Genomic DNA, 20,870 nt, shown 5'->3' with positions numbered 1-20,870 from the left:
TTAAGAGACGTTGAAATTTCAAATGTAACAAGTATTATAAAATAGAGGTAATAATTTATTTATTAATTTGAGTAAAAAAAATAATGGAATGTAACAATTTTATTAAACTGGTGTAATCAAATCTCTCTTTATAGATATGAATGTTGAAACAAAGAAAAAATCTCATGGCGTTTTCTTTGTTCAGCATTCCATTTTTTTTTTTAGAAAATTTTATATATTCTGTGTTTTATTAATAAATGACCAATAATAATTACGGGTTGTGGCTCAATTGACAATACAGTCTGAGTATATAGGAAGAGCTATTGAGTTTCATCTCCACTAAATACACTTGTAGTGAAAGGCGATGAGTCTTGAATCTGACTAAACCCCGAGCTAGATTAGACAGTCCCGGGTGATAGGGATCGGATATCGGTATTTTACAAAAAAAAAAAAAAAAGACCAACAATAAAAATATAACCATTTAATTGCTAAATCACACGTTCTAACCAAGCGCCGAGCCCAGGTCAGGCCGAAACCAGCCCAATTTAATCAATTAAAGACTCTCTGGAAGCCCAAATTGCGAGCCGAACCAACCACCCGGCTCACTCATCTGGAGCGTCCGCTTTTGTCTTCATGGCGCGTCCTCCGTTGCGATACACGATATCATAGAAACAGAGACGGGGTTTAAGAGCTGCCGGTCGCCGCCGTTTCATACAGCCACATAACCTATTGACCAAGCTCATTTTGTGGGGCCCCGCATATTAATCCTTTTTTTTTTTTTTTGAAAATTTCTATGTATCAGGCCATTGAATGACCGTTATATCGTCAAGGTTTCAGGTTTTTGTAAAAAACGATACCGTTGCTTGAGAATTAAGAAGCCGGACTTACACTTACTGAGCAACCAAACAATAGAAAGAAAGGGTTTAACTGTTTAAGAACTTCCTTCCCTCCCTCCTTGTAGGCGCTGGCTTCAATGGCGCAAAACAGACCCAAAATTGCTCCCCAAACCCTAAAACCCAACTTCTGCAATCAAACTCGCAACAATAATAATTCTTTTGCTAGGTCAACTTCCTTAACTTCTCATACTCTTCTTGCTTACTTTTTTTTTGCTCTTAATTTTTAAAATTTAAGTAACGTTGATTAAATGCAGGAGGGAAAAGATTAAGAAGCAGAGAGAATCCCTACCTATAGCTTCAGGTTTCCTTCTAAACCTTCTATTTGAAACTTTATGCTATTTTTGATTTTAAATTTTCACTGTTTTTTTAGTCAAGGAACGGCTTATTCAAGAGGTCAAGGCTCATGATATTTTGATTATTGTTGGTGAAACTGGAAGTGGAAAAACAACTCGTAAGTCTTAATTCTATTAATTATTTTTGTTAGATGTTTTGCTTTATAGAGTTGGTTTTGGTTTTGGTTTTGAATTAATTTAATTAGGTTTGTGTTTTTGCAATTTTCTCTGCAGAATTACCTCAGTTTCTATATCATGCTGGGTTCTGTCGTGATGGTAAAGTTATTGGGGTAACTCAACCTAGGCGTGTTGCCGCTGTCACTGTTGCAAAGCGGGTGGCAGAGGAATGTGGTGTTGAGTTGGGGCAAAGGGTTGGATATTCCATTAGGTTTGATGATAAAACTTCTAATTCTACCAGGATCAAGTACATGACTGATGGATTGTTGCTCAGGTAATTATTCCCTATCCTCAAGTACAGTTATGTTGGAATTGTTGTGGCTTTTTTATTCATTTAGATCTTTTCGTAAAGGTATTTTTTTGCATGGAATATACAGAAACTGTTGTGATTAGAGATATTGTTTGCTATTTTATTGTGTTTGTCATGGTTTAATTATATGCAACCAGTGATAATTATTATCTGTAAATGTTGGAATAAAAGTGTAAAGGAACTAAAAGAATTCAGAACCTATAATAATTATTACTTTTTTTTTTTTTTTTTTGATACACTGAAATGATATAATCTTATATTGCTCGCATTGCATTTCTGTGTTTACCTATTGGAAATTTAATTCTAGGTGAAGATGAATTTTTGGTGTGAAGCTGTTTAGGTGCTGCATAGCTGCAATGCTGTTTCTTTGTTTTCCTGTTTAGGTTTTGTCGTAAATCTTTTATTGGGCGTGAACTGATGCAAGTATTAATATTCTCTAGGGAGGCATTATTGGATCCTTACCTGTCTAGATATTCCGTAATCATAGTTGATGAAGCTCATGAGAGAACTGTACATACTGATGTATTGCTGGGCTTGCTAAAAGATGTACAAAATGTGAGGTCAAAGTCTGCAATCAGCCATGATAATATTGCTGATAAGAAGGCAAAGAATGGCTCATTGAATGAGAAAGAAAATGGGACTCAATCCATTAGTTTTCTTAAGCAATGCCCAAACAGTCAATTCCCTCCATTGAAGTTAATCATTATGTCTGCCAGCTTGGATGCACGAGGTTTTTCTGAGTACTTTGGTGGTGCCAAAGCTGTCCATATTGAGGGGCGCCAATATCATGTTGATATACTGTATACTGTTAATCCAGAGACAGATTATCTCAATGCAGCCTTGATTACTATATTCCAGGTTGTGACATAATGCTCTGCCCAAGTGTAACCAAGTCGTGTTTTGCAACTTTGCCCAATCAAGCAATTTGAGTTCCTCTTCTGATTACCAAAGAGTTTTATTTGCATTTAAATGATTTTTAACTTGATTTTCCAAGTTCTTTGTTGTAATTCATATTAGTCAATTGAATTCCTCAGTTTTACCCAAAACAGCTTTATTGGAACCAGCAGAAATCATATCTTTTATTGATTTTAGTTATTCTGGAAATACTCCTCAAGTGCTTTAACTTGTCCTCAGAGACCTTATAATTATTTCAAATTTATGTTATGGCTTCTTATATTTCTTTTTACCATGTTTGTTAGATTCACTTGGAGGAGGCCCCAGGAGACATACTTGTATTTCTGACTGGGCAAGAAGACATTGAAACTGTTGAAAGATTTGTGCACGAGCAACTCCTTAAATTACCTGAAGCCAATCGAAAGTTGTTAACTGTCCCCATATTTTCATCTCTTCCTTCAGAGCAGCAAATGCGGGTTTTTATGCCAGCTCCTCCTGGGCATCGTAAGGTATCTTAATGATGCATGTCAATTAGCCTCTATTAGGGATGGTTGTTGACATAATATCTACATTGGGATTAAGGCTTACATGGGTTCTATGGTATTGTGGGCATAAAATATTTTTATTGGATCCATACATATTTGGTTTCTTTTGAGAATTGTGAAGAACTGTGTTCGATTTCCCATTTCCCTGATAAAAGGGAATTTATTGATATGAGGTTGTGCTGTGCATGTTATATGCCTTTAATTGAATCATATAGGAGCTAGAATGATTTGTACAATGGGCAATAAATTCAAGAATATTTACTTTCCTAATCTCATTCTTTTGTAAGCCTTATCTGTTGGCCTTAGAACTCTGGCTGGATCCATGTTTCCTGCTCTGCTTTATCAATTCATATGGATCAGCGAATACCTTCAGATATTTATTTCATTTACATACATGTAATTGGTTACTTTATTTACCCTACAATGATGATAATTTTAGTCCAAGCTTATATTATGATATTAGGAGAACAATAAAGCCTGGGATATAGGTTACTGTTATTTAATTGTAATTTTTGCTTACATATTCAAGAATCCAGTCTGTCCATATTTTAAGTACGTGTAGACAAAAGTCACATGGAAACACTCACCAGTTAATGCATATAGTTATATATGCAATTCTGTACTTCTAATCTATATGCTTTTGGTTTTCTGTAATCCAGTAAGTACTCCTATCATATGTGGTAATCACGCTCAAGCTATAATTCATTGTTTTGTAGTCATTTATATTTAATCCAATGCTTTTTATAGGTAATATTGGCAACAAATATTGCGGAGACATCAGTGACAATACCTGGAATCAAGTATGTTATAGACCCTGGATTTGTAAAAGCACGTTCTTATGATCCAGTCAAAGGGATGGAATCATTGGTAGTCATTCCAACATCAAAAGCTCAGGCTCTTCAAAGGAGGTAGGCCTGTTGAACTATGCCTGGGGTAATATAAAGGGTAAAGTTTTCATAATGTTATGGCGCTGCTTGACTTAGGGTAGTTTTACTGGTATTTAGGGTGTTTTTATTTAGTTATTCAGTGTTTATCATGTTATTATCAGTTTCTTTGTTAGTGGTTATTAATGGGGTGGTTAAGCAAGTTACTTATTGTAATGGGTAGTTATTAGTGGGTAGTGGATAGTTTTAGCTTTACATTTAGTTGTTTAAAAGGCTGTTATATCGGGAAAAATGTAAGCAGAATTTTATGAAAAGGTTTTGAGTTCCTAAAACTCAGAGATTGTAGAGTTCTCTCTTAACGAGCTCTAGGAGATTGCAGATTCTCTCTAAGTCTGTCACCACTGATAGAGGGAAGAAAACTCCTTCTAAGATACCCATCTCAAACCTGATTCCCCTAATTCAAAGACCCATAACTAGATCCAAATTTGGGACCATAACAGTAAAGTTTTCATAATGGAAAATATAAAGTTTTTCAAGTATTTTCAAGAAGATTTGTGGGTTTTAATCACCATTGACTAGTAGGTAGCATCTAGTGTTTTATGGTTGTCTAGTTCTGTTAACTGGCATATTATATTGGTAATTGAACTTCCCGCATGACAGACTGGTTCGAGGAAATGTGCAATTTAGTGTCATCATTATTTAAACTGTGAATGCTGTCTTTTTTTTTTTTTTTGGTTTTTGAATCGAGATTCTGAATGGTGTTCATACTTTGTATATTCATTGATTTTCAGATCCTGTATTAGTGCTATCGGATATTCATTACCGTCTCTGTCTTTGTCCCCTTCTATTGCAAGCTCTGAACTCAGGAGTCAAAATTTAAATGATCTAAGAGTAATTTTGAATCATTTAAATAATTCTTAAAATTAAGGTTGGTCTATAAATCTTGTTATTTTTAATTTTCCTTAGTGACACCTATCTAAAACATCTTATGTCCTCATAGTTTAAAGATCAATACATATGATTATTTATATAGAGAAAAGTGGGGCAAGGTGCAACTGCTTGTTTAAAAATTTGTGTTTATGTGTGGGTGTTTTTCCTTAACCTATACTACAAACAATGTTTTAAATATTTATCAAATCAACAATTAGTTATTTGACTTAGAAAGGTTGATTTTATTGTTATTGTTTTATAAATGAAAAAAAAAAGTGGGGTGCTAGTTGTCATGATGAAATTAATTAATTAGTCAATAGACTTATTTTGAATTTTATCTCATACATTGCCACATAAATATATGATTATTTAATTGAATTAATATTTTTATTAACATTTAAAGACATTGTGGTTAAATGACCTTACTAAGTTTCATCAATTTTTTTTTTTTTAATAATGGTAAGGAATATATATATATATATATATATAGAGAGAGAGAGAGAGAGAGAGAGAGAGAAGGGGGGGGGGGGGGTGGAAGAGAAATATAATCTAATGGGAGTAATTAAGTGAAGTTTAGAGTGGTATTTTTGACACACCTATTATCATGCTTAGTATTTTTGTATAGGGTGCTGACTTAGGTGGCTGGAGGCATAAGGTCATTTGATATAAGTTCTTTTAATTTCATGTTCTTTTAAAAGCTTGTTTGCATATGTGATCTTGTTTTTTTCTTATCCTCAGCTTATGTCTTTATGTTGTCATCGTTAAATGTTGGCTTTGTAAGTGCTGAAACTAGAATTATGTTTAGAACAAATAATTCAAAATGACTGTTAATTTCTCACTGCAGTGGACGTGCAGGGCGTGAAGGACCTGGGAAATGCTTTCGCCTCTACCCGGAGAGGGAATTTGAGAAACTTGAGGATTCAACAAAGCCAGAGATCAAGAGGTGCAACCTCTCAAATGTCATCTTGCAGCTCAAAGCTTTGGGTGTTGATGATATTATTGGGTTTGATTTCATGGAAAAGCCATCTAGGTAAAGTTTAGATGTCCTTTCATATTTCCGTCGGTCTATTTCGACAGTCTATTTTAGCACTTATGCATTTATATGTCCAGTTTCTCCTCCAATTTTCTTCGGTTGCTTGATATCCATCTTATGTCTCCAAATCTCCTCCTGCATTCATATTTATTGGTGTAGCCCAAGGTCAAGTTACCTGTTCATTTATGTTAAATGAAATCTTAACTATTTGGCCATTTATTTAGCCTTTTTTTGATATAAATAAGTTGATTATGTTGATCTTCTTAAAGCCTAGACTAAATTGCCTATAATTGGCTTGCATTTAGCTGGTTTGGGTTCTTGGTGTGTTAATAGTGGGAAATTATTATTCAGGTTGGCCTGAACTTGTGGTGATTTACCTGGATTATGATTTCGGGAGTCCTGTACTGTTTTGTGGAACCTGGACCTCTCAGTTGTTAGAATAGTATGATTCTAGATTCAAATGGTATGTTTTGATTTGATTCCCCATTCTAGTGATTCGAATAAATAGGTCAAATGGAAAAGATACCCAAATCGAGGATGAATCAAGTGAATTAATTTATTTGGATGTCCTCCTAAGGTTTGTACAACCTATTAAACATAACTCTTTGAGTTACTTCAATCTTACCTTGTAAAGGTCCTCCTAACCGTCCTCCCCTGGTATCTTGATCTAAGATTATTATCTTTTTTTTTTAAAAAAAAATGAACAATGCCCTTAAACTATAAACAAAACCATATAATTCTTGTGCTTTGCACAATTTCTCATATTATACTGCTATTCTAACATCCTCTAAGGTAACAGTAAAAATTGTGGTATACAAAAGGTATATTGTTGATTAATTATAATAATTTGAGTGAATCTTACTATCCGAATCTCGATTTTGACAACCATGCTTGTGTGGTAATTTGATAGATTTGTTGGTCCAATTGCTACTGAATGCGTCATCTTATTTGTCAAAGATATATTATTTCCTGAGTTCATCAATCATCATATATTTGAACAGGGCAGCTATCATCAAATCATTGGAGCACTTGTTTCTGCTTGGTGCTTTGACAGATGAATGTAAACTGTCAGATCCTGTTGGGCATCAAATGGCTCGGCTTCCCTTAGATCCTATTTATTCTAAAGCTCTCATTGTAGCTAGTCAGTTCAATTGCTTGGAAGAAATGCTGATAGCTGTTGCAATGCTCTCAGTGGAATCTATTTTTTATGCCCCTCGTGAGAAGTCAGAAGAGGTATGCATGTATGAATTGCCTACTTTTTTCCTGTGATAACATACATCAAAGAGTCATCTTCACTATTACCATTGAACTTAAATAAGTTGAAAAATAAACTGTCATCTATCTGAATGTAGACAATATGAGAATTAAATTAATTTATTTTGGAAGATTATTGTTCACAGTATAAAAACCATGTGTTTTCACTAAACAGGGGTATTAGGTGTTTTGCTGGATTTGGCTTAGGTTTGTTCTCTTGGGACTTGAGTTGGGTCTACCTTTGTGTTGGGTATTAATACGGAGTTCTAATTAGCATGGCTATAGATTCTACTTTTGTATTTGGAGTTCAAGATCCATAAGCACTAGGAGTTTTCATGCTTCAATGGTTAGGACCACATCGAGTCTATAGGCATAAGCTTGTCATGAATAAAATTCCCGCAATTATTCTTCTTGAGTTGTGTTATGCAACCGTACAAAGTGTAGGACTTTACTAATTGGACTGTCCCTAAGATCTGATCTTGGTAGCGCGAGGCTAATAATTTCATTTTGTTTGCTTAGTTTTTGTTTGATTTTCTGAAGATAATTAGATCAGCCTGCTTATGTTAAGCCCTAAATTTTTTGTTTTAAGCTCTACAAACCCTAAGGTTAATCTCTAAAATATTCCTTCGGTGTTTGACTTCATGCCTTTAGCTGAAGAATTATATTTGACTAATATAAAATAAAGGCAGGCCAGGAACTGGTAACATCACATGGATGAAGTGTATGAGAGACTCAGAATACTGGGAGTTCAGTCAGTGATAGAAAAATGGTCATGTTTTTTCCAGACTTGGGACCTATCATCAATTCTGCTTGCTGTATAACTGTGTAAATCTTATTACAAAGAGTTCTGCAGTGTCTTCATAACCTTATTTCCATTATTCCTATGATGCATCTGGACTTATGCTATCCAATTTTTGTGCTACCACTGTTATTTTATTCTCCTTGATGATACTTGCTTTTAAGACTTAAGAAAAGCAATTTTGTATTCCTGTTGGCCAGTGGAAAACTGCAATCAAGTGCTTTTCAAGTCCAGATGGAGACCATCTTACTTTGATTAATGTATATAGAGCAGTAGATGAACTTTTGGAAAAGAAAAGGGTGGAGCTCAGTAATGAAAAAAATCTCAAAGGAAAAAGTGAAAAAATTCTAAGAAAATGGTGCAAGGAAAATTTCATTAATGGTCGTTCATTGAGGCATGCTCGTGACATTCACAGGTCTGCTATTTAGTCCTTTTCCCTCTCTCTGTTTTCCCTTGTTCTCTTAGGTTATACACTTGTTTCTCCTATAGGATTCACTATGTAGTGATCATCTCAACATGGCTTCTGTGATTGAAATTATCCTTTAAGAGGTTGTTCTTCTGTAATTCCTATACTTGGAATGAACTTTTGTGTTCCTTTCTTTTGCAGCCAAATTCGAGGACATGTTGAACAAATGGGTCTCCGTATATCTTCCTGTGGAGATGACATGCTGCAATTCCGTAGATGCCTTGCTGCTTCCTTTTTCCTTAATGCAGCTTTGAAGCAGCCTGAGGGGACATACAGGTGTTGAATTTATATTCATCTGAACAGTGAAGTTCATCTGTAGGTCCTTTACCCTTTGTTTGGATGAGGAAAATAGAGAGGATTTGATGTTCTGTTGTTTGGGAAGAGGAAGTAGAATTAGGAGGGAAGGATATTTTCCTTCCAAAATTTATAACTATGGAGGAAAATAACTCCCGTTCAAAGTTCTCTTTCCCCCAATATTTCCCTTCCCCTCTCTGTTATTTTCCTAAACAAGTTGTTTGTTAGTAATTGGACCTGTTTTATAGCCTCTAACAAAGAAAACCTCAGCACTATAGCCTACCTTTACTTTCTGCCCTCCTGTTTATATCCTATTTGTCTCTTCTTTTCCTCATGTTCAGATCTCTCACAGTTGAACTAAATTGCAGGGCTTTGTCAAGTGGTCAGACAGTGCAGATTCACCCTTTTTCAGTGTTATTCAAGTCAAAGCCAGAGTGTGTAGTTTTCAACGAGCTAGTCCAAACCACTAATAAATACATCCGCAACGTAACTAGAATTGATTATTTATGGTTAACTGAGCTTGCTCCTCACTTCTATGCCAATCAGAGTTAAAATTTCTGGTACGATTTCTGACTGCTAAATATTGACCTGATTATTCTGTTCTATGGTCTTTGATGCAAATGTGGTTCATGAACACTGTTGCTGTCACTTCTGGGCTGGGCTCAGCAATTTTACTGATTGTTATCCAAAAGTTCTACTTCTAGGACGGGAAATAACAAAGACTTCACATCTTCATTTAAGTTTGCCGTGCATTCTTCATTATTGCTAGAAATAGAATTCTCATCATAGACATAGATGGTTAAAAACGTGACCTGGTTTGTTGAGGAGAGTTGAAGAATTTTGGAGGATTCTCATTCTTAACCCTCAGTCTGGGTGAAGTTGGCACTTTTTGGGTATTTGCTATTAGGAGCCTATTACACAGTTCTCACTAGAATTGCCTGCTAATACGAAGATGCTGTTTGAATTTCACCTTGCATATTTTAGAGGACGATCACTCATGGCAGGACTCATCACAAGCTTTGCCTGGAATTTTGTCATGGTGAGGGGAGCCATTAGCGTACAGGACTGATTCCCTATTCACCATCTGGGTATAGCATATTCTCTCTGTTTTTTTCTCCCTTTGTATTATTATTTAAAATGTCTTTGCTTTCAGCAGCTCTGCATTTATTTTTAGTGGTGATGCAGTTGTTATCAAGTTAGTAAAATATTTGCCTTTGTGGCTTTGTATCGGAACTTTGAATATGAACTTGTCATTTTTAATCTATAACAAAGTTACTGACCTAGCTTTCCTTTGCAAACATTAACGCTCCGTTTGGTATAAATGAACTCAAAATGTAGAACTTATTTATAAATGAATTTTTCATGATAGGAATAAATTCAAAAAATTGAAAATTCATTTACTTTTATTTCTAAAGTACTCTTAGCACAATAATTTTTGGAAGGCCAGGAAGATTGACAGTTTTGTCGTAAAGTTTGGATTGTTTAAATTTCGTGGAATTCATTTGAAAATATCATCTTTTTTTTATAGAATTTAGTTTAGTTATATTAAAATCCCTAGAATTGAACTCGTAGAATTTAATTCATCATTTTTTTTTTCCGCATACCAAACACAAATTTAGATTTATAAATGAATTTTGCAAAATTTTATAGAATTCATTTATTCCAAGAAGGGGTTTGAGCTCAAGTTAAGTTTGATTTTATTTAATAGAGTTTATTAAATAAACAAGTTGAGTTTGAGCTCAAGTTTATATATATATATATATATGTATATTAAATTAACTAGAAATTATAAACAAGCTGAATTTAAGTTAAATAAGCTGAATTTAAGTTAAATAGAGCTTGCTCCGCTCGTTTTCATTTGTTTTCTAATTTTAACATGAATGACTTACTGAACCTATATATATGAGAATTCGATTTCGGGATGTTCAAACATCCTGAACCAATGAATTATTATTGCATTATTTGGTATATATACAAAATAAGTAAATTGTGATATTCATAGCTGGTAAATTTAGTATTTGTCTTGTATAAATTGTTCATAAGTGTGAGATCGTCACTCGTCAAGGAGAGTGAAAAAAGAAACGTCCAAAGAAATTTGAGAAAAGATTACTGAATTTAGAATAAACAATTGAACTCTTCAAAAGCATTTTTGAAGCATTATTCTAATGTCTTGATCAAAATGTTTGCATATTTTACTTATATCATCTTCTTTTATATTTGCAGTCAACAAATGTTAATATTTTTTTCTAATTTAAATAAAACAATCGAGATCACCTTCCTCCAAAAAGGAAAAAAAAATCCAAATCCCTTTTTTTATTATCATTCCCAATGAATCAGTGCCCCTATTTTATACAGTTGAATCTATTTTCCTTTTGGCACATCCCATCGGCCAAAAGAAAAGTCAACAATAGTCTTCCTTTTGTTTTTGAAAAATAAAAATGAAGGCTAAACAGGTGAGTAATACTTAATTTCTAATGGAAATTCAAATTAAATCAGTTTCATTTTCATTGAATTCGGATACTTGTTTTTAGAATTCGGTTATCCATCAAAACCATTTAGTTTTTTTTTTATTATTTTAATTTAATTATTATAAATAACTTATCAAATTTGTTTTTAAATTTATAATAATTAATTTGATTTGAAATAATCAAATCTAAATCGATTTTAATTCAATTTGAATCAATTTATATATCATTCAGTTTCAGATTCAATTATTATAAAATTTAAAAGTACATTCAGTTAAATTGAAATCGAGTTAATTTAGTTTGATTCGACTCGGTTAACTGATTATTCATCCCTGAAAAACTATACAACAATCCTTCGGAGTAGAAAAAGGTTTTATATATATATATATATATATATATATATATAAAAGCTGTAAACCTTTGACCATTCTCTGAGCAACAAATTAATATATCAATATAAGAATCAAACGTGACTTCAACTATAATTAAATATCTCTTTTCCAATGCTTACTGTCTTAAACATATATAGATGCATATAACTATAACACCTTTCAACTTATTTTCCTTGAAAATCAAGAAATTATGGGAAATTCATTAGTTTGTATAAACCCATCATCTTCAGTTCTTGATAATGAACAGAGAGCCAAAAAGAAAGTTTCTTCCAGTGGAAAAAGTAATGGCTTCTTCCCTCCTCCTCCTCCTCCTCCTTCTTCCTCTTCTAAACCCAAGAAAGAAGAGTTGTTAATGGATGACAAAGTTTTAGCAGAACAAGCTATGGCTGCTGCTATGCTCTTTCGCCAACATCAAAAGAATGGTAATGATCTTCCATTTCCAAGATCCACCTCTGTCGTTTACCATTCTCATGGATCCAATAAGAAGCAATCTTTTACCAAGAGTTACAGTTCTAGACAACGCTCTCTTGCTCATGATCCTCTGCTTAGACCTAATCAGCTTCTTAATCAGGTTTGCTTTTTAATTAATTTTCTTTCTTTCACTTTCTTTTCAGCACCAGTCTATCTTAATTATAATCTTGATACGCCTTTACCCTTTAAAGATTTGGAATATAAATATTTCTTTCTTTTATTTTTCTCACCTATTTAATTTTTTTTATATATATATTGAAATTTGAAAATATATTATCGGTTAAATTGTGAGGTTGCAAATTCGAACCATGAAAATTTTAATTAGAGAAAAAATAACAAAAAATAAATTCTTATTTATATAAATTAATTTTATATTTTTTTCTTAATGAGGTACTTATATATGAAACTAGTTAAGGTATGCAAATTTATGTTTTATTAGTATTTTTGAATGGGTTTATTTTTTTTGGACATTAATTATAATTTAGGTTACTATAGAAATCATTTCTTTAAGAAATTATTATATAGATGGGATGGATATTGCATTGACTGTTTCCACATTAAAAAGTATAGTTTTCCAACCTAATAATTTTGACTTTAAAAATTATATGATAGGCCCTTATTAATTCCATCTATTGGTTCATTTAATTTTGCATAATATATATAATATAGGTTGACGATTTGGTCAAATCTTGTGTTCTAATGAAATGAACTTGCACGATAACTTCCCTAAGAAAAAATGTTTTGGTCACCTTTTAAGTCTGTGTAATTTAAGAGTAAAGAGTATGTTCAGAAAAATTAGTTGTTTTGGTAATTGTTAACTGTTTGAGTAGCTTGTCATAAAATGTTAAAAGTTAAATGTTACATGAGTTAACTTTTCACAAAATGCTATCTTAATCTTTAAAAATTAGTTCAAATTTTATGTTACCGAACACTATAAAAGTAGCGTTCAACGTTTTGACTAAAAGTTATTTAAAAAATTATTACCGAAGGATGTTGAAAAATCATTTTATAATTTATGTTTCTCAATGAATCTTCATTTAATTCATAGGTAGGGTCATAAATCAGATCTAGACAAGTTTTTCTCATATTTAATTTTTTCTTTAAAATGTTCTCCTATTTAATAGTTAGGATATCAAATATCATAGTTAATCTAAAATCAAATTATATTAATCAATGAAATTTATTATAATTCTAACCCGAATGGGGGTAGCTTAGTGATAAAGAGGAAAGAGTATTTGCGGAATTAATTACCATGTCTTAGGTTATGGGTCCAATCCCTCTGTAATGCAAACTTCTCTCGGGACAACTCCTTTACCTCCAAAGCAAACGGGATTAATCAGATTTATCGTAGGCGATTAAATAGACATGGCCAGGACACGTCGTGCAAGTAATAAAAAAAATGAAACGAATTTTTCCAATTTATTTTATTCAACTCTAAGGCCATTTACACTGAAGATGCATTTCTGTAATTCATTTACTTTGGTCATAGATATATTCTTTTTTTTTTTCCCCTTATTTTTCAGGAACTAAAGATTGATCATCAGAGTGAAACCAACCATTTGATACTAGTACATGGAGGGGGTTTTGGTGCTTGGTGTTGGTATAAAATTATGACACTTCTAGAGGAAAGTGGATTCAAAGTTGATGCAATTGACCTCACAGGATCTGGCACCCACTCTTCTGATACAAACACCATTGCCACTCTATCACACTACATTAAGCCACTAATTGATATTCTTGTCAAGCTTAAACAAGGAGAGAAGGTTTGTGATTTTGATTTTTTACATATACCTGAACTTTTGATATATATATTAATTAGTAGGATGAAAATAAAAACTTAATAGAACTTTTTAAATAATTTATAATATTTGTTAAGAGATTTTCAAAATGTTCAAAGTCGACTATCGCTTTGCCTTACTCTCTATTAGGGGTGAGCAATTCTCAATTTCTAATCGAGAACCAACTAAACTGGATCAATTCGATCGGATTTGGATAGTTGTTTTAGAAATTCACTTACCGATCGGTTTGTTTTTTTAATTTTTAGTTCGGTTATCATATATAATTAACCGAATTAATTTTAAGCCTAAATTAGTTAATTTAGTTTGGAGTAACTGATTTAAATTGAACTGAATCAATTAATTCGGTTTGGATCGATTATTATACTATTTGATTTTGAATTTGGATATTATAAAGACATAGTTAGATAAACAGAAACCGAGCTAATTTATTTGGTTCAATTTAATTAACCGACTGCTCACCCTTACTCTCTATCATCGCGTGTGTATATATATATGTGTATACCAGAGCACATAATTTATGTTATCTAATTTTTTTTTATGAGAGTAGCAAAGTTGATGAGTTTATTTTGTTGGATAGGTGATCCTGGTGGGTCATGATATTGGTGGTGCTTGTATATCTTGTGCCATGGAGTTGTTTCCATCCAAAATTGCTAAATCTGTTTTTATCTCTGCAACAATGTTGTCCAACGGCCAGAGTGCTTTTGATATATTATCCCAACAGGTACAGTATTATTTACTTTTAAAGGGGCCAAATTGAATAAAGAAAAAATAATATTGATATTTTCTTGTAATTTTCACAAAAATAAGGGTGTAATTGCTCCTTTAACCACAGAGTAGCTTAGTTTCACATTGTTTTATTCACTATTAGTGACAAAAATAACACGTTGACAATTTTGGGTAGAAAAAAAATAATAAAAAATTTTATTTTTTAACTAAAATATTAGGAGAAATGCCTCGCATTGTTTTTCTTTTAAGTGAAGTCGATAAGTTGATCCTCGTGAATGAAAAAAAATATTCGTAGGAACCACTTTACCCTTTAGTAAACCTATCCGGTGTAAACATGATTTAGTTTGGCTGAAAATACTTGTGGTTAATAAAAATTAAAACAAATTTCGTACTTTTAATAGAAAATTAAATAAATAAATATATTAATTCAGAACTTTTTTTTTTCTCCTGAGAGTTTCTAAACTGTTGTTGTTAGAAACTCAAATTCCAACTTATATTTTATTCTCTAATTTTATATATTTTGTGATCTTTTTTTTTATTTTATGTCACTAGAATTGCTTTTTCTTTTTTTATCCATTATTGGATCCATGTTTAAAATAAATTGATAAGGACAATAATTAGTGGGCACCCCTACCCTGATCCATCAGGCAAAATGCATCTTTGGAAATTTGTCTAGCTTCTTCATTTTCTGTGAGCGAGAATATTCCTTCTTCACATGGCCAATTGTTCAATAATTCATAGTTCATGCATATTCTTTCTTCCTTACAGACCCTTTTTGTAAGTATTTGGTTTTTCATTGATTTGGCTTTATTGAAGATTTAAATTAAAAAATTTTCAATTTTAAAAATATCTTCAATATCACTAAATTAAAATTCATCGATAACCTGTAAGTATTTATTATAAACTAAAAATCAACAAGCGAATAATTAGGAAATTAAAGGGCAATTAAATATTTAATGATGATTTTATCAAAACAATAGATTCAACTAGTAGCTAATTTCTTGAATTAATTAATATTTAATGTGCTAATTTTCATGCTAATTGCAGACAGATTCCACTGATCTGATGAGACAAGCTCAAGTCTTTCTGTATGGAAATGGGAAGGATAACCCCCCAACAGCTATTGACCTTGACAAAGCATTTTTGAGAGATTTATTATTTAACCAAACTTCACCTAAGGTATTGATATTTCACATTTCATATCAATTTTAGGGTTAATTACCTAAACTAAAAATATATTTGGTCCTTATTATTTTAAAATTTTATTTTTTCGTCCTTGAAATTTGTTATAATTATATGTAATTCTTATTATGTATTCTCAGGACATAGCACTTGCATCAGTATCAATGAGACCAATCCCAATTGCACCAGTTCTGGAGAAGCTTTCTCTTTCTGACAACAACTATGGATCAGTTAGAAGGTTTTATATAAAAACTCAAGAAGACTTTGCAATTCCTGTCTCTCTACAGGAATCCATGATCAACTCCAATCCTCCAGAACAAGTTTTTCAAATTAAAGGTTCCGATCATGCTCCTTTTTTCTCCAAGCCCCAGGCTTTGCACAGGATACTCATCGAGATATTACAAATTTTACCCAAATAAGCCTAAATCTTTATTATAAAGTGCATTTGCCATCTAAGATCTATTAAAATGTCTGGCGGGAAGTATCAGGTTCGGGTCTTTGGCCTCCAACGAAAAAAAAAAAATTGTCCATTTTGAGGTTGCAAGCATCAAAACATCAATGGCCAAAGTTAAATCAACATCAACATGTGCATATATGCCACTGCAAATTTGGCATCTTTCTGTCGTCGAGAAGGCTTTATTATATTCCTATATCATATATGTGGTTATACCTTGTAAATTGTAATGTTTCAGAATCAAAAGTGACATTGTTCTTCATTGGTGAATTGAGTTACTAGTATGGAAATAAGAGTGAAAAAAGATTATGTATTTTTTTAATATAATTATTAGCTATTAAATGTCTATTTTTTAATATCAGCTAATATCATTTCAAAAAATAAAAAAAAAAAAATCAACTTATGTGTTCAAACCATGACAACTTCAAATTCCACCTTCTATAAATGAATAAATCGCTTCCTACCAAATTTTAAAAATACTTCATACTCAAACCTTGAATTCAAAATTTTTAATTAAGAGAATCGACTTTTGTCCATCCTTCAGCCCTTAGTGAATAGGTTCGCAAAAATAATTTAGTAAAAATATTACATTTTATTTTGTACTTCACTACTTATTATTTAACATGCGGTAGATACTCGATGAATATTATTTTGTATTGCCAAATTGGATATGAATATTGTAAAATCCAATTAGAATCCGATACATGATTATCTCTAGTTGTAAACAAAGCATGAATCATATGATTGAGTTCTAATTCACCGGATTAAGCATTCCTATATAAAAAAATAATTTAAAAATGGTGGGCTCGTCCTTGCCCAAGCCTTAGTTTACAAGTCATGAAAGGAGCACAAGCACATATTTAGAAATTGGAATCATTGATGCCATGGCTTAAAAAATATGGAAATTGAATTGTATTGTTCACCAAATGAAAGGTTGATGGAACCAACCAAACATGACAACACTTCCCACCTAAATAAGGGCATATTAATTTTATAGTACTCATTTGGTGATTTTCTTTTTCTTTTTTTTTGTTTGGTTGCTTTTTATGATTTGAACTTAGAAGTAACATACATAGGCTTAATCATCTGCATGAAAATGCCATTAGGTCTATTAATTTTGGATTAGTTACTATCTATCCATGAAGTAGACAATTCCAAAATTCCTTTTATATGCAACTAACAAGTTGAGTTAGTAAGTCTTCCTAAAAAGAGTAAACTACTTCAGCATAATTGTCTGCTTTCTGGAAGGCTTAAACCCCTTTTGCACGAAAAGGATATCAAATTAAGGGTTACATGGGCAATTTACTCAATAATTTACTATAATTTAGATAAATTTAATTGTTTTTTTTAAGGGACGTAAAATGTCAAATGTAAGAAGTATTATGGAATAAAAATACTACTAATTAAGAGTGGTATAATAATTTCACTCAGTAATAACTCGGACAAATTAAATGATTTTTTGTAAGAAACGCAGCGAGTTTTGTGATTTATATTTAACCACCAAAAACTATTAATGTAATGAGAAAATATTTCACCATATGCGGAGAGTTATATTTAACCACCAAAAACTGTTAATGTAACAATAAAATATTTCACCATATGCGGAACGTGGAGACGGCGTTTAACCCAAATACGTTAATTTTATTAGTTTTTAAAAAAATGTAAACAATCATGATTAAAATATTTAAATTAATTGATTGGTCGTTCATGTAAGTTTAACGTCGGAAAAAAAAAAAAGAATAAATATAATATTCCTTCGAAAAATCTAATTATTTATCCGTTGTCTATATGTAGCACTCACATTTCGCTTTCCACCTCTCTGAGAGTCTGAGTTCACTTGCTACTGCTTAGTTCTCACGCTGTCCTGCTTTTCTCCAGATCTGAACCTACTAATCGCTAAGGTATTTTACGAAACCCTAATTCCTTTTACATTAGATAAAGAGAGTTGAATCAGTTTCCTCTTCAATTTCACTTATACGGGTTTGATGTTTTCTCTTCACATTGTTACCATTTTTTGTGATCTCAATTCCTGAAGTTGTAACTCTAAGCTGAAAACGCAGTTTCTTTTGTTAGATCTGTGGTTGCTTTGTACTTTTGATTTATAACATTCTCTTCTTTGTGTGGGTGTTTGGATGATTGTGGATTTTGGAATGGGTTTCTGTTTCTTGCTTGTCTTGAAACTGAAATGAGGTGGATCAACAGTGTTAATTCTTTTGTTGTGGTTTTATATTGTTTATTTCTGTATGGAGTCCTTTGTGTTTGGCTTTTATGTTCTGCTGGTTGTATGTTTGATTTTCCGTTCGATTTTTTGGTTGTTTGTTTCAGTGTCATAGTGTATTGGAAAACAATGAAGTCTTAATGGATCTTTTTCGGAGACGAGATTTAAGTAAATGTTCCATGGTTGGATTTTTGAATAATGGGACCACAATATTTTGGGCACTTGTGCATTTGAACCCTAAATGCTTTTGTGCTTTTTTTTTTTCTTAATAGCAAGGGTTTAGTGACTATGACGAGTGAGGAAGCTTGTTTGATGTCACAGTAACGAATGTTAGTGATGTAGATTGGTATGGAGCTTTAGGATCTTATTTTTTTTACATCAATTATGTGATGCTAAACTGCGTGGTGTATTTTTTAAAATTCCAGGAAAATGACTTGCCTGGAACTCTGTTTATTTTTTCATGATTCATTTTTGGTTATGGCTTGTGATGATTGGGTTCCTTCCAACTTTCTGAAAGCAGGGTTTAAATTTCCTTTTCTTGAGAGTTTAGAGAATGGGCCGTGGTGTTAGCAGTGGTGGGGGGCAAAGTTCGTTGGGTTATCTGTTTGGCAGCGGAGAGGCTCCAAAATCTGCCACAAACAATTCCCAACCTGCCCCAAATGATGTCCAGGCTGTGAATAACCCGCCTCCTACAAAACCTGCTGTGGTTCCTGAGCCAGTAGATATCACCAAGCAGATCCCTGCTGGTATTAACAGTACTTCTGCAAACAACTATATGCGGGCAGATGGCCAGAACACTGGAAACTTCCTCACGGTATGACATTCAGTAGTTTTATATTTTTATTTCGCAAATTTCGTAGATGCTTTACATTTTACATCAGGTAAACTATAGCTCTTTGCGTTGCTACTTCCAAATTTATTAATCTGTTTTTTAGAAGTCAAAATTCCTCTCCAGTTGTTCTATGATAGGACTTCTAAGCTTTTTTATGTATTTTATTTCGGCTGATGGTCATTTTTCTCTCTTGGTCTCCATCTACGCCAAGATTTTTTTAACTTGCATGATCTGCATTGCTTCCTTAGTTATATCTACTGTATTCATTTGTGTCGAAGTTGTATATGTTTTATGTTTGAAGGCTTATCAAGGGAGTAATCAGGGATGTGGTGTCGGCTGCCAAAAGATAATGTTACTATGTGATTTGAATTACAATCATTTTCTGAGCCAGGCTCTTTATAGTTACATGGTTTAAGACTTTCAAGTTGGTAATGGTTTTAGTTATATGCATCCTTGCATTCTTGGTAATCCATTTGCCATGCTCTTCATCCATTTGTGGAGGTTGAAAGGGGCAGGTATAAAGTGTGAACATTACGTCCCTGATTTCTTTGATGAAGCGTCATCTCAATCTTGTTGGAGAGAAGCCATAGTTGAAGATATTTCTATGTTGAAATATCAATTATAAAAATAATAGGCTACTTCCTGGATCATCTGGCAACAATATGCGGATAAGAACTTGCTCCTTGTTTATTATAAATGAATTTGAAATATAAAATTCATTTGCAAACGATAGGAGTCGGTTAGTTTTGTTCAATGCCGTAAACTTTTGTTTTTAGCAGTACTAAACTTCATTTACACCAAACATCAAAGCATGAAATTTCAAATGAATTCCACAAAATTTTTGTGGAATTTATTTGTCAACATAATATAAGGGGTTCTTATGGTGTTTTGTGCGGACCTTTTCTTGGACTTGCTTTTTTAAATGGCCAAATATGTGCCTTTTTAAATATTTCATTGGTTAATAAGCATTACTGTTTCACTGCATGCAAAGTATGAAGTTTTCATTCAGCATCCTAACTACATTCTTGCTGGGTTCAGGATCGACCTTCAACCAAGGTCCACGCTGCTCCTGGTGGTGGATCTTCCTTGGGATACCTCTTTGGTGGTGGTAGTAACTAAGATGTACCTCAATCCCTTAATGACGGGACTGCTGCTTATTGATTCTTGTGGAAACCTGTAATTTGCATGAAGCAATGTTTTCAGCATGTGATGTAATATATAGGCGGTTATGATGTTTTCTTTATTCAGTGAAGAGCGTTGGATTTATATGCTTAGACATCTGTTACAAAATCAATCTTAAACATCTGTTACAAAATCAATCTTGATGTCTGATACATAATACTGATTTAAATTCTGTTGCCAGCATGTTTTGCTTTTCTGATATATATTTACTCTTTGGAATTGATGCATCCTTGCCCGTTCACTTGCTGCGTTGTATCTTATGTTAATGCCAATTTTTTTTTTTTTTTTACCATCTATTCCATCTATTGTCTACTTAAAATTAACATAGTTCTCTCAAGGGGAAAGCAGAAACAACA

The 20,870-nt window shown here is 32.6% G+C and overlaps 3 protein-coding genes across 5 annotated transcripts; all 3 read left to right on the top strand.

The window, feature by feature from the left end:
* Positions 1-572: 572 nt before the first annotated feature.
* On the top strand, positions 573-10,091 carry LOC105630557 (RNA helicase family protein). 3 transcript variants are annotated; one of them, XM_037635949.2, is made up of 12 exons: positions 574-1,041; positions 1,130-1,176; positions 1,246-1,326; positions 1,442-1,658; positions 2,135-2,552; positions 2,894-3,097; positions 3,881-4,041; positions 5,792-5,977; positions 6,982-7,213; positions 8,234-8,448; positions 8,641-8,814; positions 9,162-9,302. In XM_037635949.2, the coding sequence occupies exons 1-11, from the start codon at positions 953-955 to the stop codon at positions 8,780-8,782; spliced, it is 1,992 nt and encodes a 663-aa protein (XP_037491877.1). In that variant the 5' UTR covers positions 574-952; the 3' UTR covers positions 8,783-8,814; positions 9,162-9,302. The 3 variants fall into 3 exon arrangements, 2 of the variants coding, with proteins under 2 accessions (XP_037491877.1, XP_012067796.1); XM_012212406.4 differs by having other exon boundaries at positions 576-1,041; positions 8,641-8,775; positions 9,162-10,091; XR_016320962.1 differs by lacking the exon at positions 8,234-8,448 and having other exon boundaries at positions 573-1,041; positions 8,641-8,775; positions 9,162-9,301.
* Positions 10,092-11,689: 1,598 nt separating this feature from the next.
* MES15 (methyl esterase 15) lies at positions 11,690-16,601 on the top strand. Its single transcript, XM_012212408.4, has 5 exons — positions 11,690-12,221; positions 13,645-13,884; positions 14,498-14,641; positions 15,694-15,825; positions 15,969-16,601. The coding sequence occupies exons 1-5, from the start codon at positions 11,841-11,843 to the stop codon at positions 16,245-16,247; spliced, it is 1,176 nt and encodes a 391-aa protein (XP_012067798.1). The 5' UTR covers positions 11,690-11,840; the 3' UTR covers positions 16,248-16,601.
* Positions 16,602-18,026: 1,425 nt separating this feature from the next.
* SP1L2 (SPIRAL1-like2) lies at positions 18,027-20,651 on the top strand. The gene is made up of 3 exons (XM_012212410.4): positions 18,027-18,183; positions 19,021-19,314; positions 20,371-20,651. Exons 2-3 carry the CDS (start codon positions 19,054-19,056, stop codon positions 20,449-20,451), a joined length of 342 nt encoding a protein of 113 aa, XP_012067800.1. The 5' UTR covers positions 18,027-18,183; positions 19,021-19,053; the 3' UTR covers positions 20,452-20,651.
* Positions 20,652-20,870: the final 219 nt, after the last annotated feature.

The sequence above is a fragment of the Jatropha curcas genome, chromosome 5, assembly GCF_041381405.1.
Source record: "Jatropha curcas cultivar XTBG-Jc1 chromosome 5, XTBG_Jcur_1.0, whole genome shotgun sequence".
NCBI lineage: Eukaryota > Viridiplantae > Streptophyta > Magnoliopsida > Malpighiales > Euphorbiaceae > Jatropha > Jatropha curcas.
This window is presented reverse-complemented; position numbering and strand designations above follow the sequence as displayed.